This window comes from Mustela putorius, unplaced genomic scaffold (assembly GCF_011764305.1).
Source record: "Mustela putorius furo isolate JIRA1106 unplaced genomic scaffold, ASM1176430v1.1 tig00000083_pilon_pilon_pilon, whole genome shotgun sequence".
Lineage (NCBI taxonomy): Eukaryota > Metazoa > Chordata > Mammalia > Carnivora > Mustelidae > Mustela > Mustela putorius.
Genome location: NW_025421273.1, coordinates 19,869,692 through 19,894,080, shown reverse-complemented (window position 1 = coordinate 19,894,080; position 24,389 = coordinate 19,869,692). Strand labels below are relative to the sequence as shown.

Genomic DNA, 24,389 nt, shown 5'->3' with positions numbered 1-24,389 from the left:
TTGCCTGTAAGGTGACTGTTACTGTATTGTCTCTGTTCCTTTCTGATCTACTACTTTTAGGGTCTCTTTTTGCTTAGAGGACCCCTTTCAATATTTGCTCTAGAGCTGGTTTGGTGTTTGCAAATTCTTTCAGTTTTTATTTGTCCTGGAAGCTTTTAATCTCTCCTTCTATTTTCAATGATAGCCTAGCTGGATATAGTATTCTTGGCTTCATGTTTTTCTCATTTAGTGCTCTGAATATATCATGCCAGCTCTTTCTGGCCTGCCAGGTCTCTGTGGATAAGTCTGCTGCCAATCTAATATTTTTACCATTGTATGTTACAGACTTCTTTTCCAGGGCTGCTTTCCGGATTTTCTCTTTTGTCACTAAGACTTGTAAATTTTACTATTAGGTGACGGGGTGTGGACCTATTCTTTTTTATCACATTGATTTTGAGGTGGGTTCTCTGCACCTCCTGAATTTTGATGTTTGTCCCCTTTGCCATATTGGGGAAATTCTCTCCAATAATTCTCTCCAGTATACCTTCTGCTCCCCTCTCTTTTTCTGGAATCTTTCTCTCTTTCTTCTGGAATCCCAATTATTCTAATGTTGTTTAGAATAAGTGATACCATTTTATGGTGTCACTTATCTCTCGAATTCTCTCCTCGTGGTCCAGTAGCTGTTTGTCCCTCTTTTGCTCAGCTTTATTCTCTATCATTTGGTCTTCTATATTGCTAATTCTTTCTTCTGCCTCATTTATCGTAGCAGTGAGAGCCTCCATTTTTGATTGCACTTCATTAATAGCTTTTTTGATTTCAACTTGGTTAGATTTTAGTTCTTTTATTTCTCCAGAAAGGGCTTTTATCTCTCCTGAGAGGGTTTCTCTAATATCTTCCATGTGTTTTTCGAGCCCAGCTAGAACCTTGAGAATCATCATTCTCAACTCTAGATCTGACATATTAACAATGTCTGTATTGATTAGGTCCCTAGCCTTTGGTAATGCCTCTTGTTCTTTTATTTTGTGGTGAATTTTTCCACCTTGTCATTTTGTCCAGATAAGAGTATATGAAGGTGCAAGTAAAATACTAAAAGGGTGGCAACAACCCCAGGATAATATGCTTTAACCAATCAGAGGAGATCCCAAATTGTGAGGGGGGGGAGAAAGGGGATAAAAAGAGGTTCAGAAAGAGAAAAAAAAAAGAAAAGAAACAATTAAAAAAAGAAAACGAATAAAGAAAAAGTATAATAAAGAAAAAAAAAATATATATATTAGATAAACTAGTTAAAAAACATTAAAAAAAGAAAAGGTAAAAGTTAAAAAAAATTAGCAGAAGAAGAGAAAAAAATTGAAAAAGAAAAAAAAATTAACTGCAAGACTAAAGAATCATGGGTGAAATCCATGAGTTCTGTGCTTTGCTTTCTCCTCTTCTGGAATTCAGCTGCTCTCCTTGGTATTGAAACTGCGCTCCTTGGTAGGTGAACTTGGTCCTGGCTCGATTTCTCATTCTTCTGGGGGAGGGGCCTGTTGTAGTGATTCTCAAGAGTCTTTGCCCCAGGCGGAATTACACTGCCCTTACCAGGGGCTGGGCTGGGCTGTGCTGAGTAATCCACTTGGGTTTGCTTTCTGGAGCTTTTGTTCCCTGAGCACTTTCCGTAGAGTTCCGGAGGACGGGAATGAAAATGGCGGCCTCCCAGTCTCTGCCCCGGGGGAGCCCAGAGCCCGGGGCCTCACTCCTCAGTGCACCCTCAGAGAACAGCGCCCAATTACTCCCGTCTCCTTGGCCTCCAGCTGCGCTCCGAGCTCACCGAGCCTGCGACCAGTTCAAGGTAACCCTGAGCTGGGAGCTCACTCCTCGGCTCTGTCTCTGTAGCCGGCTTCCCCGTTCGAATACCTGTAAGCTCTGTGACACTCAGACACCCCCAAACCTTCTGTGACCTTGCGGGACCTGAGGTCACGCTGACCCCGCGTGGGCTTCACCCCGGTTTAGCCTCTGGAGCGAAGTCACTCAGTGGAACAGACTTTTAAAAGTCCTGATTTTGTGCTCCATTGCTCCGCCACTTGCTGGGAGCCCCCCCCCCCCCGCCATCTATCTTCTCGTCGCTTTGGATTCACTTCTCCGCCAGTCCTACCTTTCAGAAAGTGGTTGATTTTCTGTTTCTAGAGTTGCTGTTCTTCTTCTCGTCCATCTGCCATTGGATTTGTAGGTGTTTGCAATCTTTAGATAAGCTATGTAGCTGATCTCCTGCTACCTGAAGTAGTCTCAGCCTGCTACTTCTCCGCCATCTTGACTCTAGGTGGTTCTTTCTAATAGCTTTCTAAGTTTTGTCAAAATTAAGGTTGTTAACCAAAATTAGGCTTCTCATACGACTTCTATTTCATGTGATTTTAGGAACATGACAGATAGTCTTAGTGTCTTGACAATGTTTTTTCCCCTTTTCCATTTTAATATACAAGTCAGGATGAATGAGCCACATAATTTTTTTTTTTATTTTGCATAGTTGGTTTTGACAATAAAAAATTTGGATTTTCTTGTCTGTCTAATGTAGACTTAGAATTTTTTAATCTTTGTGCTTTTTGTCCTCACTTATGTTCCCTACACAAGAAAACCTAGGGTATTAATATCATTGGTTTATCTTTTGCATTCTTATCCTATACAGCTCTGACCTCCCATTTGTAGACCCTAGTTTCGATCCTTTTTTAGTTTCTGAGATGCTTCCACATCAATAAAATTCCTGTATTTTTAATATCTTCCTTGAAAAAAGTTTTAAACTTCTGCCGTGTAATGTACGTACATACTTGTCTTTTCTGTTGGGGGCCTATTTGGCCAGGCACTGTCCTGGGTGCTACAGATACAAGGAGCTTACAGTTTGATAAAGAGACTAACAGGAAAAATACATAATCAGAGACAATTGTAAGTGCAAAGACCCTAAAGGAAGATTACACTTAGTAGTAAGAGAAAAACAGGAGGCCAGCCAGGATGGCTGAAATGAGTTAGCAAAAAAAGGGAAACAGTGTAAATGAGGTTTAAAAAGCCAGAAACCAGATCACACAGGGTGCATAGGCCACTGTAAAAGAGATGGGAAGTTACTGGGGGATTGTGAAGAACACAAACAAACAAACAAAAAGTAATCTGGCGTTTTAAAAGGTTAATTTGGGTTGCTTTGCTGAGAATAAACTACAGAGAGTCAAATGTAAAGCAGAGAAGCCACTGAGGAAGCTACTGTAAAAATCTTAAGGAAAAAAAATCGGGGAAGAAAGCAGAGCTAAAAGAAACTGGGCTGCAGATGGTGTGGTTCACTGAAGGACATAAAGGCAATTAAAGCAGTGAGTGTTACCACTTATATGATAGAATGTTATCACATATATGAGAGTATTACCACATGTATGCATTGTCACTGGATAATATTTTTAAGGATGATCTTAAAAGTGAAAAAAGGAAAGATTTTCCAGTGTCTCACTATAACTTTATCTTCAGAATATACATTTCTGGATCATTTAGAGTTAAGAATTCTAGTAACTGAGTCCTCTTAAACATTGCCCACTAAATTTTAACAGAGCAGAGGAAAACATTGTGGTAAAGTTCTGGGAGGGCCTATTCTCTATCTGCTGTCTCCTTTGTCAGACTCTCAATTATAACTGCTTCAATTGCTGATGATCTTTTATGCTCCTAAAGTATGGATGATAACTTTTTTAGGACCAGGATTGTATCTTTTCCATCTTTGGGTTCTTATTGCTTAACCTACTAGTTGGTATATAATAGGTACTTAATAAGTGTTTGATGCATAAATGTTGTTGTTTTCAGTTGATCAGCGATAGTACTAGTTTCTCAAGGGTATCGTCTTTTTTTTTTTTTTAATATTTATTTATTTTAGAGAGATAGAGTGTGAACTGGGGGAGGGGCATAGGGAGAGGGAGAAAATCTCAAGCAGACTCCCTGCTGAGCTCCGAGCCTGCCGTGGGGCTTGATCTCATGATCCTGAGCTGAAACCAAGAGTTGGACACTCAGCTGACTGAGCCACCCAGGTGCCCCATCATGGTTATCTTTATTAGGGAAAACCTTTTGCTTGGGTAATAAATTCCCCAGTGCTATAAGTAAGTGAATGTGGTAGTTAGGTTGTTGGTGGACAGGAGGAAAGAGGAAAAACAAGAAAGAAAAAATGGAACAATGATAGACTATTCCATTCAAAAAGATGAATACACACATATATTAAATGACAAACTATGTGTTTGTTTTTATTTTTAATTGGACAGTGATTTCATTGGTTAATTTTCTTTTTTTTTTTTAAAGATTTTATTTATTTATTTGACAGAGAGAAATCACAAGTAGATGGAGAGGCAGGCAGAGAGAGAGAGGGAAGCAGGCTCCCTGCTGAGCAGAGAGCCTGATGCGGGACTCGATCCCAGGACCCCGAGATCATGACCTGAGCCGAAGGCAACGGCTTAACCCACTGAGCCACCCAGGTGCCCCACATTGGTTAATTTTCTTAGTGACATGACTTGTTCTTACTCATGTTGAATTAGGAAAGCATTTTAGCCTCACTATTATGATAAACTAGATGTATAAATGTCAGTGCTAATAGCTTAGTATTTTAGTCTTCTACAAATTGATGCCTATGGTATCTGGATATTTTTTGGCTTGTTCTTGTAAATAAGGTCTCAGTGATGTTTAAGGAACAACAACCTGTGGCCAGAAAAGAAAAAAGCTCCATATTATCCAAGCAAAGCAATATAAATGAGACTCAGAAATCCCCCACTAGATCAAAAATCTCCTAGAGAAAGATCTTTTGAGCCTGCAAACTAAAGACCTTCAGTATAATTTTAAGTAAAGCCTTTTATGTAGTATGAGAACATTTTTTAGTTGATAATCAATTGCCACTATTATGTAGGCTTAGTAGATTTACAAATTTACAACTTTTTACAAGTCAGTTGGGTCCCTTCCTCAGGAAATCAGTTCAAGTTTTTTTTTCCTATATTGACTCAAAGAGCCTAGTTGTCCTTAAATCCTGCAAATATATTTGCCTTATAATTTGACGGCATTGAGTCAACACCCTTATAGGGTCTGTAGTGTTGTAAAAAGAGAAACTGTCCAATAAAGGATCACATTTGAAAAAATAGACTGTGCTGGATAAAACCAGTATTGGCCATGAGTACCGTGCTTTGCTTTAAAGCACCTATACCTATTCAAGGTATAGGTGCTTTAAGGTATAGGTGCTTTATCCCTTACTGAGTGCTTTCAAAATGTATACTTTAGGTTTGGAAAGCAACTGAGATGTATCTTTGTGAAATTAAACCATGGTTTCAAATAAAGTAAGCATGCAACAAAATATTGCTACCTTTTGGCATAAAATTAATTCTGTATTTGTGTTAACATTAAAGTTTATAGAGATTGCAGAACTATTGTAATTATTAAAGCAATTAAATTGTTTCAAACTAAATATGCTTGGGTAAGTGCATCTTTCAGTTACAGTTGACCCTTGAACAACATGGGGGTTTGGAGTGCCAATTCCCTGCATAGTCAAATCCATGTATAACTTTGGCTCCCTGAAACATAACCACAAACAGCTCACTATTGCCTAGATTTACTGATAGCATAAACAGTCAATTAACACAAGTTTGTATTATATACTATATTCTTACAATAAAATCAGGCAGAGAAAAGAATGCTGTTAAGAAAATCACAAGCAAGAGAAAATACTTTTATAGTGCTGTACTGTAAAAATCCACATCTAAGTTCAAACCCACGATGTTCAAGTGTCAACCATAATCATTATGTTTAAACATGTTATGCTAAGTAGGTCTTTTTTTGGGTCTCATCAATGTGCCTTGAAGCTGTAGGTAATAAGAATGATAGCTTTCATTTTTCAAGCACTTCTTATGTGCTGGTCATTGTGCATCATCGATGCATTCACTCTCAAATAACTCTACATAAGGTAGGTGTGTGTGTGTGTGTGTGTGTGTGTGTGTGTGTGTGTGTATACACACACGTATATATATATTACATGTATATATATACATGGTTAGTCTCAGTTTTTAGCTTTATAGACTCAAGCATAAAAAGGTTAAAGAATTGCTCAAGGTGACACAGCTAGTGTCTAAGCTGGGAAATAATTTTGGAAAGTAAGTCAAATTTAAACATGTTAATGTATTGTTTGATTCAGATACTGAGTTTTATTCTCTGTTTTTGTTTACTTTTCTAGTTGATTTGGAACATATGCGAACAGTAAAACCTGAAAAACACTTACGGTTTTGCCAGGAAAATGGTTTTAGTAGCCACTTTGTCTCAGCAAAGACAGGAGACTCTGTAAGTAAAATAATGAATATTGAATATTATGAGCGATCTTTTTTAGTAATAGTATTCACAGGAAGTACACTTCCTAGGCTTAACTTTTGGAATAAATTAATTCCTATTGAAGACATAAAATAGATAAAATGTTTATTCTGTTTATATTACATTTATAATTCATTTAACCTAAGTTTATGGTTATTTTAGGGAATTTAAAAGTATGAGAGAAAAAGAACATATATCCAAAAAAAAAAAAAGAACATAAAAATCACCCACTATCTCAGCATCCAGAGATTACCATTCACAACCTCCTGTGATTCCTTATAGTTTTCTGATGCTCCCAAATGCTCATGCTGTTGCTGCTAGTGAATTGCATTCACTGAATGCTTGCTTTGTGACTTGCGTTGTGCTTCTCCCATTATGTCTGTGCTATAGAGGAGTCCTAGACAGTTTATGTAAGGGGGGTCCAGGGTACACAGCTAATGAGTGGTGGGGATAGGATTTGTAAACCTAAGTAGTGACCGTCCAGAGTTATTAACTGCACTAAAAATTTAGTTAAAAATTAAGATCATAAATATAGAAATAACTTGGTGTTTTAATGTTTTATTTAATATATTTGTGAGCAGAAAATTTGACCATGTCATTTGATACTATTAAAGAGATTTAATAATCCATTAGATTTAAGTAGATTTAATAATCCATCCTACTGCCAACATTGTATTAGTGCTATTTCACTGTGGTGTTTTTTTAACATCCAGGATTTTTAAATTTACTTTTAAATCTATGTTAATTTGGTAGGCCAAAAATAAGAAAAAAAAAGGTACCTTGGTGCTTGAATTTCTTTGATTACTATCAAGGTTGAACTTTTAAAAATTTCATTACCTATTTATTTTCTGATTATTTTCAGAACTTTCCTCCAAGATAATGCAAACATGGGCACATACCCACACATGCCATTCAAAAATGTGTAAAATCAGTACTCCTTGATAAATACATGGATTGGGCTTCTACCCTCACTTATCTTCCTAAGGATCTTCTGTCATTTTTGAATTATTTTATTTTATTTAATAATTTTTTATTATTTTTGAGAGGGAGAGAGTGAATGAACATGTGAGTGGGCAGGAAGGGGTAGAGGGAGAGGGAGAATCTTAAGCAGGCTCCATGCCCAGTGTGGAGCCTGATGTAGGGCTCAGTCTCACAGTCCTGAGATCATGACCTGCGCTGAAATCAAGGGTCGGAAGCTTAACCCATTGAGCTACCTAAGTGCCCCTAGAACTATTTCAACTTCCAGTAATTTACCTTGTGTTTAACCACTCCATATTTTTTGGTACTTATGTTGAGCCATTCTTAAAAATCCTTGTTATTTTCCTTTGAAATGCAACTTTGAAATGGTTTATTCTTGTGGAATCACTTTGAGACTTCAGTCATCCCCATCTTCAGCTTATTTTCCTCATCACCTGGGGGGTTGAGCTCCTGACTGTACTTTCTCTGATATTACCTTTGTTGTAATTCTTAGTGATTCCAGTATTTTTGTTTGTCCTCCACCCCACCTTAGCCACTCACTCCTAGGCTTTGTCATTACAGATCACAACATCTCAATGTCAGACATCCTAATCACTGACCACCCTCCTGTCTTTCCAGCTCATACCTCTGAATGCCCTAGTCCAGACAATCTGCAGTCCTGGCAGAACCTGCTAGATGCACATCTTAACATCTTTTTAATGTCCCCAACCTCCTTTCATGTCCTCATTTTCCTGTTTTCCTAACTTAAATCTCTTGGCCAATCAAAATCATTGCCATATGTAGGGGCGCCTGGGTGGCTCAGTGGGTTAAGCCTCTGCCTTCGGCTCAGGTCATGATCTCAGGGTCCTGGGATCAAGCCCCACATTGGGCTCTCTGCTCAACAGGGAGCCTGCTTCCCCCTCTCTCTCTCTGCCTCCTCTCTACCTACTTGTAATCTCTCTCTCTCTCTCTGTCAAGTAAATAAATAAAATCTTAAAAAAAAATCATTGCCATATGTATACCCTCAATTCCCTTTCCTCGCTTTGACTTTCTCAGTTTCACTTGTCTAAACCTTAACTCTGGTTTAAACCAAGCTCCTGCTGTTTTGTGGCAGCACCCAGGTATTTGAACGTGATCAGAGAGAAACAGAGGCATGCTGGAGGTTTCACTTAAAATTCACAATCACTAGCCTGAAGGGGGGGCCTTAATGCTGCTCAGTGGTTTTACCCCATGTCCATAAGCCAACATCACTCCCTCTCACCTTGATGACTGTTTTCATAACTTCTCTTCTCTTTTCAGATCTTCAACATTTCCTCATCCATTCTCTGAGCTGATGACCTTGTTTTCTATTCTATAGAAATCTGAAGTCAACAGAAGATAACTGCATAGTCTTGCCACCACATTTGCTCCCATTCTCCTTGCTCCCATATCTTCTGTCTTCTGTCTGGTTACTGAAGGACAAAACCATCCATGCTCCTGGTTAGGGCCCACTCCTGCATTGTGCATTAGTCCCATTTCTCTTGGCCTAGGAATGGACATTGATTGCTCAGCAATTCTCTCTCCGTCCTGTATCATCACTTTTTTTTTTTTTCTGTCTACTGGATTATTCTATCATCACAGAAAATGCTATGACTTACCTAATTTTAAAAATAAGGAATCCCACAGTTTTCTCTAACTGTTGCCTTTTTTCTTTCCCCTAGTTCCAGTGGAATGTGTTTTGAAAGAGTTGTCTCCAGTTTTCTCTTTGTAGTTTCTCTTGAATAGTTTCACCTGGACTTTTTCACCCAGTATTTCACCCATACTACTGTTATTCTAATCACCAACGACCTCATTTTTGCTAAATGCAGTGGTCAGTTCTTAGTCCTCATCTTACTTAGTTGAGGCATATAGAATAGTCAATCACTCTTTCTTCTTTGAAATACTTTCCTCACTTACCTTCCAGGATACTACACCCCCTGGTTTACTCTCACCTCACTAGCTACTCTCTCATTTCCTTTTGCTGATTCCCTCTCACTCCATCTTCTGAATATTGGAGTGCCTTAGGGCTCAGTCCTTGGTACCTTTCTCTAAACTTACTCCCCAGTGACCTCATTTAGCCTCAGGGCTTTAACCAGACCTCTTCCCTGAACTGCAGCCTGCCCAGCATCTCCACTTACATGCCTAATAAGCAGCCCTAGTCTTATCCAGGTTCAGAACTAAACTCTTGATAGTCTCTCCTGAAATCTCCCATAGTCTTCCCCAGTTCAATAAATGGCGGATCTTCTGCTAAGTGCTAAGGTGGAGAAAATTTTAGAATCCTTCTTGACTTCTCTCTTTCTTTCATACCCCACATTTGTCTATTGCTAAGTCCTGTTGGTTGTTCTTTCATGATATATCCAGAATCTGGTGACTCTTTCTTATCCTCTCTACTGCTACCACTTTGGTTCAAGCCTCCATCATCTCTTACACTAGCGTCCTTGCTGGCTCCTCTTTTTGTACCCTTTATCTTCTGTAGTGAGAATATTCAATATAAGAATCAGATTGACCCTATTAAAATAGAAGTCACATCAAGCCATCTTCCCATGGCTTCCATTTAACTCGGAGTAAAAGTCAAAGTATTTCCATAGCTTACCAGATCTTATGTGATATGTGTACTCCCTTAATCTCTTTGCTTATTGTCCTTCATAATCCCCCACTTTCTCTCCATCCGATCATGCTAGCTTTCTCATTTTTCTTGAATGTTGACCATGAGTGAACTATCATATATAATCCCTTTTAGGATGTAAATGACATAAGCCTTTTGGAAGTATGTATCTTTTATTTTAGAAATAAAAATTAGTTGCAATAAATACTCAATAAGCATGAGATAAGTAGGGGTAAGAATATGAAAAGGCGCTTATGAAACAAAGACAAGTATAACATTATAGTTAGTGTCTGGGTTGGAGTCCTGGGAATCCTAGTGAGCTCAGCATATGCTAAGTATGTATGAAAGTCTGTTTATGGAAAAGTACTTTTGGTTTCTGTTTAAGGATAACACAGTATACTATTCCTTTACTCTGAACCAATAAAATACAGATTACTAAATTGTTTTGCTCAAGAGCTATGGCTCATTTATTGAAATTAATGAATGCCACAAAGATTATTAAAGGGTTAGAAGTTAAGCACTTTTAAGATAAGCTAAAGCCAGATCAAAAGACCAATATAGAATTGGCAGTGAAAAACCTTGGTACTAAAGTACAGACTAATTTGTTTTCCCCTGGACTTTTAGGAGTTTGCTATGCTAGTTGTCTTTTTTTTTTTAATGTAGTATCTGTAATTAATTCTCTTTTGTTAAAATTTTTTAAATGTAGGGGTGCCTGAGGTGGTACCTGAGTTGATTAAGCAGCTGTCTTTGGCTCAGGTCATGATCCCCGGGTCCTGGGATCCAGCCCTGTGTTGTCGGGCTTAGTGGGGAATTTGCTTCTCCCTCTGTCCCTCTTCCTGCTTGTGATCTCTCTCTCTCAAATAAATAAAATACAAAATAAAATAAAAAAATTTTAAATGTAAATTTTTAGGGATAAATATCTTTATGTTTAGTGAATTGCATGATTTTCAAATTGTGATTTAATCATTTTAAAATTATTATACTTAAAATGTTATTGCATTTGACAGAGCTATTTTTTGAATAACTTGGTACATCATATTTTCACAATTCTTGATGTTTATCATTTTTTAGAAAGTTCAATTTATTTGACATTAACTTAAGCATGCCTGTTTTAAATCATTTAAACCTATTTTTGTTATGTAGGTCTTCCTGTGTTTTCAGAAAGTTGCTGCTGAAATCCTTGGAATCAAATTAAACAAAGCAGAAATAGAACAGTCACAGGTGATTATATTGAACTTTTATTTTTAAAAAACTATTTATTTCCTAAAGACATTAATTTCACCACTGACTCCTTTATCATTTATACACCCTCTGTACATATCCCTAAAAGCCTTAGGAATAAATTGTGTGTATGAGTGAATCAGTGTTTAGTGTAGAAGATGGAAGATGTTAACTTTTTGTTCAATTATGATACCCTTGAAACTTCATTTTGTCCTAAAATTGAGATTAATATAATACACATTTAATCAGTAGTTAAATAATGGGTTAAGATGCTGATCATATTGTTTTGTACTTCTTTATTTAAGTTCTTCCAGGATTACTATACTACCATATTCTTTTTATATTTCATACAAAGTCCCAACAGTTTATTTAAGTTTTGTCTTAGAGTTTACTCCATTTGGCATCCTGCACGTTCTCTTTGGTAAAACATTATTTTTTCTTTGAGTCTGTGTTCTTTGTTCTTCTAAAACATCCCCTCTTGTAATAAGACCAGTTCTTGATGTTATTTTATTGTTAATTTAATACACAATTTAATAATGGTATTAATTATAAAGGCAGTCCCTACACTAATAAATAAATGTGAATACTAACAAGCATTTAAAAATACCACCATAATAGTACACCAATTCATATGTTTGATAGAATGAAAAATCAGAGTAAGATCCTAGAGTTTAAAGGTAAGTTTTTGGTTTGCTGAGAAGCAACAGATAAATTACATTTTCCCTCAATCCCATCTACTCTGTGCCCATCCCATTTAGCTAAAAAGGTATAATTGTCTTTTCCCATCCTTATATTTTCTTTAATTTTCTCAGTGTTCCTGGTCTTATTTTCATGGTAAATCTCTGTGTGTGTGTGTGTGTATGTCTGTCTTAAAGCAAATACCAATTGAAAATTTTTATGCTGATGTGACTGTTTCTAGGACTTGATAACAATATTTGAAACTCTGGAAATCTCTTTTTATTTATCATTTTTCAAAAGACATTTATTTCAGCACTTACTCAGATGTGTTAATTGCATAGCTCTCTGCCCTTCCTGTATACTTTACCTTTTTAGTGCACCTCATCTTGTTTATTAGGCAATGACGCTATTTCCAGTCTTCGGTTTGTCGGTGTGGTTTACTTTGAATCCATTCATCTGAAGATGAGTTCACTGTACTAGAACCCTCTTTTGTTAATGTTTGCCAGAATCCTTTGTGTAGAGAAGCCCCGTTCTTTTCTGAATCTGATTAATTTGGTGCTTTTGCCAGTTAAATTATTGATTTTACAATTGACAACATTTCCCTGTGGAAACATTTTTGAAAGTTCAGATTTTAAAAAGAGGTTTTTAAGGACCTACGTCCAAGCCAGCAAGTCATGTTGAGCACAGTTATTTCTTTTTTTAATTGAAATCTATTTGGCATATCACATTGGATAAACATAAACTTAAGGTATACTGCATGTTAATTTGATACATTTATATATTGTAATATGATTGTCATTGTAGTGATAATTAACACCTCTGTCACATTACATCGTTATCTTTTCTGTTTAGCTGTTTGAGTAATTAAGTTCTAGTTTCTTAACACGTTTGATGATTATAATACAATATTGTTGTTTATTTTCACTGCACTGTGTATTGTATCTCTAGGGTTTATTTACTATTTGTTTTAAATTTGTACCCTTAAACAACATTTCTTCATCCTTCCCAGCCCTGATCTCTGGCAGCTACCATTTTATTCTCTTTTATAAGTTTGGCCTTTTAAAATTCCACATATAAGTGATATCACACAGTGCTTGTCTTTATCTGACATCTGTCACTTAGCATAACATGCTCAGGGTCCACCCATGTTGTCACAAATGACAGAATGTCTTCCTCTCTCATGGCTGAGTAACCCTCCATTTTATATATATATACACTATATTTTTAAGAAGATTTATGTATTCATTCTAGAGAGAGTACATGTGTGCTCATGTGGGGAGAAGGTTGGAAGGAGAGGGAGAGGGAGTCTTGTGCAGGCTTCATGCTGAGTGCAGACGCTGGCATGGGGTTCGATCCCATGACCCATTAGATCACGACCTATGAGATCATAGCTTGAGCTGAAACTAGGACTCGGACGCTCAACAGATTGAGCCACCCAGGTACTCACTCCTATATGTACTAGACCTTTTCTTATTCTTCCATCTATTGTTGGACACTTAGGTTGTTTGTATATCTTGGGCTGTTGTAAATAATGTTGCAGTGAACATGGGAGTGCATATATCTTCAAGTTAGTGTTTTTATTTTCTTTGGCTAAATACCTGGAAATAGAATTGCAAGATCATATGGTAGTTTTGTTTTTAATTTGAGGGGGAACCGCCACAGTTTTCCATAGTGGCTGCACCAGTGTACGTTCCCACCAGTGGTGCAAAAGTGTTTGCTTTTCTTCACATTCTCCCCAACATTTATCTGTTTATTCTTGATGTTGGCCGTTCTAACTGGTAAGTGAAAGAGGGGGAGAGAAAAAGAAGTGGGGCAGGGAGGCAAGACAAAGAGGGAAGGAGAATGCACACTTGTTTTCTGTGTTTTTTGAATGATTCCTGAGGGAATTTGGTGTAACATTTGAAGTGTTTCGTTTTGAAGTGTTTTATTTTCTGGAGAAGGAGCTAGTTGGTAGACTGACCAGACACATGGAAACTGACGCTATAGTAATTCAGTTTGTGACATAGGTATTTATAATCAGGTTATACGGGCACCTGGGTGGCTCAGTGGGTTAAACCACTGCCTTCAGCTTGGGTCGTGATCTCAGGGTTCTGGGATTGAGCCCTGCATCGGGCTCTCTGCTCAGTGGGGAGCCTGCTTCTCTCTCTCTCTGCCTGCCTCTGTGCCTATTTGTAATCTGTCTATCAAATCAATAAATAAAACCTTTAAAAAAAAAGTATGAGTGATCTTAAAAAAAACAAAAACAAAAAACTTTTATAATCAGGTTATGGTCTTGGTTCCATTTAGTGATTATTTTAAAAGATTCTGCTATTTTAGTTCTTCTAACGTAGTTTGTTCCTCTTAGGGAGTTCTATAAAATGACTTACCAGCATATTTTGCAAGCTTTGTAAAGAAGAGGAAGAGGAAAAGGGAGGAAGGAAAGGGAACACGGTTCATTAATACAGCAGACGTTCTTTGCTGGTCTACTTCATACCAGGGGCTGCAGTAGAATCTGTGGATCCAGAGAATAATATATGAAAGTCCTTGTCCTCATGGAGCTCCCAGAACAAGTTGGGGCAGACAGCTATTTAAACACTTATGCACTCTAGATGCCTTGTCCACAGTTCCCAATTTAAGCAATAGTTGCATTTGTATCATTTATCTGTACTCTTTTTTTCCCAACTATTCTCTTCTTAGATAGTGTAAAAGCCAGGACTGGTTGTTAACAAATGTCCTTATTTCCCATATTGTTCAAGTTTTTTTGTTTGTTTGTTTACAAAGTAGTCAGACCTTTAGGGAAAAAATGAATTTCCAGTTGGTATTCTCTCAAAGGTGTAGCGTTCAACTTTTCAGGGAGAATGGCAGGCAGAGGGAGAAGCAGGCTCCCTGCTGAACAAGGAGCTTGATGTGGGACTCAAACCTAGGACCCTGGGATCGTGACCTGAGCCAAAGGCAGGTTGGTGCTTAACCAGCTGAGCCACCCAGGCATCCCAAGAGTCCTTAATACATTTTTAAGCCTGGACATTTTCACTTTCCAGTTTATAAACTATGAATTTCTGTTTGGTTTGAACTTGGTAAGCATTAGTTTCTCAAAAAAAATTTTTTTTTTCTCTTATGTCTGAGATAGTAAACTTGCTAAAAAAATGCTAAAACACACACACACACACACACACACGTATGTATATATATACATGTACTACACATGAACACATCTAGCGTGGTAGTGCATGCACGTAACTGTACAACTGAAGTGCCCATTTAACCCCTTATCCTAGCGTCCCTCTCTTTAGCTTTTCTGAATATTGATCTTCCTTAAGGAGATACAAGGAACTTAGATTCTTCTTGCCTAGATGTTAATCTTTATCATTTTTTTCAATCTGTTTACAAAAACTGCAGTGAGATTCTTTCCTTATCTTAAACATCACTTGTCTTCCTTGCAGAACATATTTACTCGCTTTATACATACTATTTTAATCCTCAGTACTGAACATTGCTTAATGGATTTCCTTATCATCCCATATTTTTCTTTTCCTCCTCACCTTCAAAGTGATTTTTTTCATGTAGTTTCAAGATCTATAGGTGGGACTTTAAAGACCACATAAATAAACCTTGTGTTTTTAGATCAGGAGATTGTGAACACCAAAATGGTAAAGTAACTTACACCCTAAGTGATGAAAGTTCCTGAGAGCATCTAAGGGCACATTATATTCAAGAAAAAGAAAAGTAGTTTCCTTTAAGTTTCTACTGTGTACAAAGTTCCATGCTTTAAAAAAATGCTATACCAGGATGCCTGGGTGGCTCAGTTGGTTGAATGTCTGCCTTCAGGTCAGGTCATGATCTCAGAATCCTGGGATCGAGTCCTGCACTGGGCTCCTTGCCCAGTGGGGAACCTGCTTCTCCCTCTGCCTGCCATTCACACTGCTTGTGCAGTCTCTCTCTCTCTCTCTCTCTGATAAATAAATAAAATATTTTTTAAAAAATGCTATAACCATATTTAAGTGGTAATCTATAATTTTGTTGCACTTTGAATATGTATCAATCATAATATTCTTTAATAGTTTACATCTCTGTATTCCATGCTAGACTCTTACACATCTCGGAAAGAGAGATTATGTATTATTTTTCTGAACGTCTTCAATATCTAAAATAGTGGTTAACTTTGAGCAATAGTGACAAGTGTTTTAAGCCTTCAAGGTATGTTTACTCCATATCCTGAACATGACAAACTACAACTTTTGCAATGGCAAACGTGTTACTATCTGGATTAAAACACCATTGCAGAATTGGCAAATTGATCGTTAGTGTCCTCGCAAGACTGCATCTATACTCTTTACAAGTTCCTGCCCAGCGCCTGGGTTGCGTTCTTGCTTACCCTCGGCATAGCTGCCGTTTCCATTTCTCATATCCACTCACAAGTAAGTACTCTGACAAAGTACGGGTTAAGCCGGTGTTCAGCTACACAGCTTCTTTCCTCTTAGGGCTATTTCTTTATTTTTACTCCGTTAATTAATAGCAGAGAATAATAGCAGAGTGTACTTTGTGGCTCCACAAGTAAAATTTGGTGTTTTGTAGGTAACATTTTCTCTGAAAACATCAATGAATGGCTTGTAAACAAGCTGATGAGTATGAAAGCACCGACTCTGAAGTTTATGGCATGGAAATTTTGTTTTTCTCCTCATAGAAAGCAAAGTTTTGAATCTGTAGGGCCTTAGTCTAACTTCCAGTTCAGAAACTTTGTACAAAGCTTTATGTCAGACAGCCAAGGCCTCCAAGAAAGATGTTGCCTTGTTAGTTCTTCACTAATTTGATGAAAATTAATGGTGAAAATCCAAGTCATTTATGTTAGTCAGTACTTCAACCAAAATGTCTTGACCACAGGTCAGTAACCTGGTTGTGTTTATAAAATAGGGTTTAAACCGACATGCTGGAGGATTAATGAGTTGCTTACTGATTATGAAAATCCCTTTTCTTTATTGTAACCCATAGTTTGTCATGAAACAGTTAGGTTTGGGGAGGTCAGATAATGGTGTTCAACTTTAATACCTCATGTGGCAGTTGGTAATGCTTCTGTTGATAGCATCAGGCTGAATGCCTAGTAAATCATGAGTCTTGTCCAGAAGTTAATGCTGCTTGCTAGAGAATTGGAGCCGAGCCCATCCAATGCTAATATACCATAGAATCCTCTTCATTTATTATCAGTTGTTTATCTAATTTGTTATAAATATTATTACAAACAACTACCCACATTAACAAGTGTTTATATATGTGTTAATTAATATATACTAATATGAAGAAAGATTTTCAGAAATACGATATTTGAAATCATGAAAAAAAGTGAGGATAATTTCAAGTGTAAGAAATTTGAGGGGAGCACGTTATCTCTATCATATTTGTCATACATGCCCTTTTCATCCTAAGGGTTAGAGCCATCCAAAACCTGTCAAAGCAATTTTGATTTTTTATTTAGCAAAACTCCTTTAGATATTTGAAACAGTAGTTATTATGCTTAAATACTGTATGTCAGGACTTCTTCTGGAATGATAGAAAAGTGTGTTTCGAAATTGTTTATTTCTATATGGAATTTGTAAGTGTGGAGGTGAGGGTTGTGTGGGACGAGGCAATGAACATCAAGAAGAAGTCTTTGACAAGCATTATATATTAATAAGTCCATAAATCTGGGACATTTATAAGTGGCACATTGCTTCCCCAGATTTATGTGTCTGCTCCCCACCTTCAAAGAGAATTACTCCTCCCGCCTGTATTTCTACAACATGTTATAAGTCCACTAGTAAAGCTCTTACCTTGTATGGCAACTAGCTGTGTACATGTTTCTCTTCTCATTTAGTGCAGAACACCAAGTGAACAAAGCCTGTGTAATTCACCTGTGCATTCCCAGTAGAGAGTGACTGGCACATAGATCTGCAGTAATATTTGTTGAAGAAGATGGAATTAAGTACTGTTACTGTACTTTAGTATAGAAAAGCCTTGTAATTCTTTTTTGTCCTCTGAAATTCTGGGCCTTATAGGTACAATGTGTCATTGTGATACCAAAAATAGAACTCCCAACTTGTCTGGGCGGTTCAGTAGACCTGTTTCAATAATTAACTAGAGTTGCAAAGAGGAGTGTTTCATGGATCTTCATTCATTTTCTTTCCTTTTATATGCATAAGTTTTTTTTTTTTTTCTGTGACGTGTTTAAATTTATGTGTTTGTTTCTTTTTCTGCTTTGGTATTCCCTTCTGTTTTCAGCCATTGAACATACTTTCCATTTTTTCTTTCTTTTCTTTTCCCTGCCCCCTGCTTTCTTCTTCATCTTGTTTATGTTGTACGGAATTGGCAGCATATTGTCAGGGCAGAAATAGTGAAGTACCCGGAAGAAGATAATCAACATACCAACTCTGCTCAGAGTAGAATCTGTTCAGTACAGTAGTGCAGGTATTAAGGGGTAAATTGATTGCATTTGGGGGGAGGAGGGAGGGAGAACTGGTAGATGCTGTCTTGCTCTTTATTCCTTATGAGTAGAGAAGTTCAAATGATTATTGTACATGATTGGAAGTTAGTATTGTTAATTGTAAGGCCTGTTTTAGAACTTTGAAAAATTGGTTCTTTGCCAGGAGACCGACAAACAAGAAATTGGAACAAATTAAAATAACATTTCAGTTACTTTCAAACATATTTGTCCTTATGGTTGTGTTTATCACATGTGCAGTGAAGTGAAGAGTGCAATGGTTATTCCCATTTTTCTTGAAGCAGCATGGTAATTGAAAGAGTATTTTTAAAATTTGCTTTGAATTACCTTTCTTTGTCTGCTTCTGTGTACAGATTTAGTAAAAGAGTTGGGAATAGTGAAGGAGCTGTTTTAATTTAAATTATTACTTGGGGCATATTACTAAATTCATCATCGAAGATATTCCTTGACGTGTGGGTTAGAGGGATGAAAAGAAGAGTTAAAAGTGTCTTTTGGTTTAAATAATTTAAAAAAAAACCATGAATATGAGGTAATTTTCTAAATTTTTCATTCTATATTTTGTTAGAGTCCTTATTCATAACCCAGTAGTGAGCTCTTTGGTAGTAAATTAGGGATTTGGGAGGAAAGTTATAAAAACTGGAAAAGTTTTAAAAATTGGGTTGCTCAAAACATTTCTCCTTTGTATGTGACTCCTATTTAACATTTACACATTTCTTACTAACTCACAGATTGCTGCAGATACTCTATTAAAAAAGTTACGGCTGGGTATAATGGTTTATTTAAATATTAATAAATGATGACATATTTTACTTTGAAATTATGATGTCTTGCCTGTGAATTAAAATATGTGAATGATTAATTCTCATTCCTTTGCTTTAAATGATAACCAGGGTTTAATTTTTCATATTGATTTGTCAGTTATATTTTAGACTTGTTGTAACCTCAAGTTAATGTCATAAAACCAGGAAGACTCAGTAAAGGAATTGGTCTTCCGTCCTTAAAAAACAAAACCAAAAAGCAAACCCAAGTCCCTCACTCTCCAGCATCTCAGCTCTCCAACAGTTTGTCCTGATTGATTCTTTTAATATCAGTTCTGGCTTCATTTATGATGTCTGTCATCAGGAGTTCACCAAAGTTCAGAAAATAAAAATATACTTCAACGAGCTCTTTCTAAATGTTCTGATGTTCTGATAATAACTCTGTTTTCTTTTATGACAGAGGGTGGTGAAGGCAGATATTGTAAACTACAACCAGGAACCTCTGTCAAGAACTGTTAACCCTCCCAGGAGCTCTATGTGTGCAGTTCAGTGAGCGCACTGTACCTTTGTACCAGTGGTCCTGGCGGCCCTTCCCCACTGTGTGGCCTGGGGCCTCTAGAAGCTCTGTTATCAGTGGCCATCTCTGTAGTATTCTGTTAACACTTTCCTTCCAGCTCCCTTGCCTCTGCGGCCTGGACAGGATTCAACTTTGGGATGACACGCTTGGAATCCAAAATGGAAAGCCCCATCTCTGGAATTAGACTGCTTCACTGAAAAAGAATAATGTTGGTTGTCTTTACATTCTCCCTTCTTTTTTCTCCAATGTAAACCTTTTTAGACAAATATGAAAACTATACAAGTCTTGATCAACTGCCAGGATTTTGGCACAAAATCATTCTCTCATCTGAACTCCTACCTGGCAAATGTGCTTCTGAGTGCAAACATTTAAATAAGTAATATATTTTATCTATAGATACTTCAGAAGGCATTCTTTTGCTGTCTGTTGTGAGTAAAAATATATAAAGTTGTATCTAACTGAAAATGCTTGAAATAAAGTTGTAATAGATCTATTTTTTTCATTTTTTAAAAAAGAGCCTAAATTGTTTATATTGCAGTTGTAGCTCACAAAGTAGTGAGTATTTGCTGTTGTATTTTTATTAGTGTGTCACGGTCATTATGTATTGTGTAACACTCAGGTTAGATGGCTTTCTGAGGTTTGATAAGTGTTCAGCTGATGTCTCCTCCAAACTGCAGAAGAGCATTCTCAGACGAGTCACTGCTGGTGTTGGATCATTGTGGTCAGACTATACCCGATGTTCAGATGTTCTTCTCCTGCAAATAAACTTATTTCAGTTACTTTTTTGGGGGAATTTTCTTTGGTGTCTGTCTTTTAGTTACAGTAAACATAGTGTATTTGGATACAAAGTGAGGGATCAGGTCATGTTTAGTAAGCTTTCACTCTCTTAGACTTGTAGGTTATTTTGTTGTACCAAGTCAAGTCCGTAGCCTGTCATGTCAGGACTCCTCATGAGGTGCCCCCTACCTCTCTACCTTTTCTCATCCTGATCTCCTGTGCACTTCCTACCTCTGCACAGATAGAGCCCTGGACTCAGTCCTGTGTGCTTTATGATGCTCTGCCTTCCTGTCTTAGTGCACAGCTCCCTCTGCCTGGTATCTGCCCCCTCCGAATTCTGTTAGGCTGTCTTATGAAGATCCTCATAGTGAAGATACACTATGTGTATCTTGGTCACAGTTGTGCTTGGCCTAGTGAGTGCTTCATACTTGCCACATCAAAACAGGAATGAATGCTGTCCCTCCCCAAAGGCAGTCCTCATCTATATGGCACAAGTTCAGTGCTATATGGAGCACTGAATGGGACTGAATGTGAGTACCTCTTGGATGGTCATTATTCCTTCCTGTCTCTAATCATAGTTATTTGTGTCCTCGTGTTTTATTACATAGTAAGCCATGAGCCTACTGAGAACAGTCTGGGTCTGTTCTGTTTCACGACTCTCTGGAGCGCCTAGCAGGGTGCCTTCCTCAGAGGAGACTTGCCACAAGTATGTGCACAAATTTTGGACACCTCATTTTACAGCTGTAAGGGATCTTAGAAACCTTGTTATTTCGTATCCTGTGTGGCCAAGGAAACTGAAGTTTGGAGAGAAAAAGGAACTTGCTAGAGGACAGGGATCAAAGCTAGAGCTGATAGGAAATCTTCTGTATCAAGGCCAGGCGTCACCACTTCTCAAGAGTGATTTAAAGTTCGAGAAATTTTTTTTTTTTTTTTTTTTTTTTTTTTTTTTTTTTTTTTTTTTTTTTTTTTTTTTTATAAACATATATTTTTATCCCCAGGGGTACAGGTCTGTGAATCACCAGGTTTACACACTTCACAGCACTCACCAAATCACATACCCTCCCCAATGTCCATAATCCCACCCCCTTCTCCCAAACCCCCTCCCCCCGGCAACCCTCAGTTTGTTTTGTGAGATTAAGAGTCACTTATGGTTTGTCTCCCTCCCAATCCCATCTTGTTTCATTTATTCTTCTACCCACTTAAGCCTCCATGTTGCATCACCACTTCCTCATATCAGGGAGATCATATGATAGTTGTCTTTCTCTGCTTGACTTATTTCGCTAAGCATGATACGCTCTAGTTCCATCCATGTTGTTGCAAATGGCAAGATTTCATTTCTTTTGATGGCTGCATAGTATTCCATTGTGTATATATACCACATCTTCTTGATCCATTCATCTGTTGATGGACATCTAGGTTCTTTCCATAGTTTGGCTATTGTGGACATTGCTGCTATAAACATTCGGGTGCATGTGTCCCTTTGGATCACTACATTTGTATCTTTAGGGTAAATACCCAATAGTGCAATTGCTGGGTCATAGGGCAGTTCTATTTTCAACATTTTGAGGAACCTCCATGCTGTTTTCCAGAGTGGCTGGACCAGCTTGCATTCCCACCAACAGTGGAGGAGGGTTCCCCTTTCTCCGCATCCTCGCCAGCATCTGTCATTTCCTGACTTGTTGATTTTAGCCATTCTGACTGGTGTGAGGTGATATCTCATTGTGGTTTTGATTTGTATTTCCCTGATGCCGAGTGATATGGAGCACTTTTTCATGTGTCTGTTGGCCATCTGGATGTCTTCTTTGCAGAAATGTCTGTTCATGTCTTCTGCCCATTTCTTGATTGGATTATTTGTTCTTTGGGTGTTGAGTTTGCTAAGTTCTTTATAGATTCTGGACACTAGTCCTTTATCTGATATGTCGTTTGCAAATATCTTCTCCCATTCTGTCAGTTGTCTTTTGATTTTGTTAACTGTTTCCTTTGCTGTGCAAAAGCTTTTGATCTTGATGAAATCCCAGTAGTTCATTTTTTCCCTTGCTTCCCTTGCCTTTTGCGTTGTTCCTAGGAGGATGTTGCTGCGGCAGAGGTCGAAGAGGTTGCTGCCCGTGTTTCTCAAGGATTTTGATGGATTCCTTTCGTACATTGAGGTCCTTCATCCATTTTGAGTCTATTTTTGTGTGTGGTGTAAGGAAATGGTCCAATTTCATTTTTCTGCATGTGGCTGTCCAATTTTCCCAGCACCATTTATTGAAAAGGCTGTCTTTTTTTTCCATTGGACATTCTTTCCTGCTTTGTCGAAGATTAGTTGACCATAGATTTGAGGGTCTATTTCTGGGCTCTCTATTCTGTTCCATTGATCTATGTGTCTGTTTTTGTGCCAGTACCATGCTGTCTTGATGATGACAGCTTTGTAATAGAGCTTGAAGTCCGGAATTGTGATGCCACCAACGTTGGCTTTCTTTTTCAATATCCCTTTGGCTATTCGAGGTCTTTTCTGGTTCCATATAAATTTTAGAATTATTTGTTCCATTTCTTTGAAAAAGATGGATGGTACTTTGATAGGAATTGCATTAAATGCGTAGATTGCTTTAGGTAGCATAGACATTTTCACAATATTTATTCTTCCAATCCAGGAGCATGGAACATTTTTCCATTTCTTTGTGTCTTCCTCAATTTCTTTCATGAGTACTTTATAGTTTTCTGAGTATAGATTCTGTGTCTCTTTGGTTAGGTTTATTCCTAGGTATCTTATGGTTTTGGATGCAATTGTAAATGGGATTGACTCCTTAATATCTCTTTCTTCTGTCTTGCTGTTGGTGTAGAGAAATGCAACTGATTTCTGTGCATTGATTTTATATCCTGACACTTTACTGAATTCCTGTATAAGTTCTAGCAGTTTTGGAGTGGAGTCTTTTGGGTTTTCCACATATAGTATCATATCATCTGCGAAGAGTGATAATTTGACTTCTTCTTTGCCGATTTGGATGCCTTTAATTTCCTTTTGTTGTCTGATTGCTGAGGCTAGGACCTCTAGTACAATGTTGAATAGCAGTGGTGATAATGGACATCCCTGCCGTGTTCCTGACCTTAGCGGAAAAGCTTTCAGTTTTTCTCCATTGAGAATGATATTTGCGGTGGGTTTTTCATAGATGGCTTTGATGATATTGAGGTATGTGCCCTCTATCCCTACACTTTGAAGAGTTTTGATCAGGAAGGGATGTTGTACTTTGTCAAATGCTTTTTCAGCATCTATTGAGAGTATCATATGGTTCTTGTTCTTTCTTTTATTGATGTGTTGTATCACATTGACTGATTTGCGGATGTTGAACCAACCTTGCAGCCCTGGAATAAATCCCACTTGGTCGTGGTGAATAATCTTTTTAATGTACTGTTGAATCCTATTGGCTAGTATTTTGTTGAGTATTTTTCGCATCTGTGTTCATCAAGGATATCGGTCTATAGCTCTCTTTTTTGGTGGGATCCTTGTCTGGTTTGGGGATCAAGGTGATGCTGGCCTCATAAAATGAGTTTGGAAGTTTTCCTTCCATTTCTATTTTTTGGAACAGTTTCAGGAGAATAGGAATTAGTTCTTCTTTAAATGTTTGGTAGAATTCCCCCGGAAAGCCGTCTGGCCCTGGGCTTTTGTTTGTTTGGAGATTTTTAATGACTGTTTCAATCTCCTTACTGGTTATGGGTCTGTTCAGGCTTTCTATTTCTTCCCTGGTTCAGTTGTGGTAGTTTATATGTTTTTCTAGGAATGCATCCATTTCTTCCAGATTGTCAAATTTATTGCCGTAGAGTTGCTCATAGTATGTTCTTATAATAGTTTGTATTTCTTTGGTGTTAGTTGTGATCTCTCCTCTTTCATTCATGATTTTATTTATTTGGGTCCTTTCTCTTTTCTTTTTGATAAGTCGGGCCAGGGGTTTATCAATTTTATTAATTCTTTCAAAGAACCAGCTCCTAGTTTCGTTGATTTGTTCTATTGTTTTTTTTTGGTTTCTATTTCATTGATTTCTGCTCTGATCTTTATGATTTCTC

At 37.5% G+C, this 24,389-nt stretch overlaps 1 protein-coding gene across 2 annotated transcripts in view; it reads left to right on the top strand.

Moving 5' to 3' along the window:
* The window catches only part of RAB28 (RAB28, member RAS oncogene family), a 102,553-nt gene extending 82,202 nt beyond the window's left edge, over positions 1-20,351 (top strand). Inside the window, exons 5-8 of one of the 2 annotated variants that reach the window (XM_045075665.1) lie at positions 6,179-6,282; positions 11,033-11,110; positions 18,108-18,202; positions 19,455-20,351. In XM_045075665.1, coding sequence (XP_044931600.1) covers positions 6,179-6,282; positions 11,033-11,110; positions 18,108-18,197 — 272 coding nt within the window. In that variant the 3' untranslated portion in view covers positions 18,198-18,202; positions 19,455-20,351. The remainder of the gene's footprint in view (positions 1-6,178; positions 6,283-11,032; positions 11,111-18,107; positions 18,203-19,454) is intronic. The other variant, XM_045075664.1, reaches the window with a different exon arrangement.
* The last annotated feature ends 4,038 nt before the right edge of the window (positions 20,352-24,389 follow it).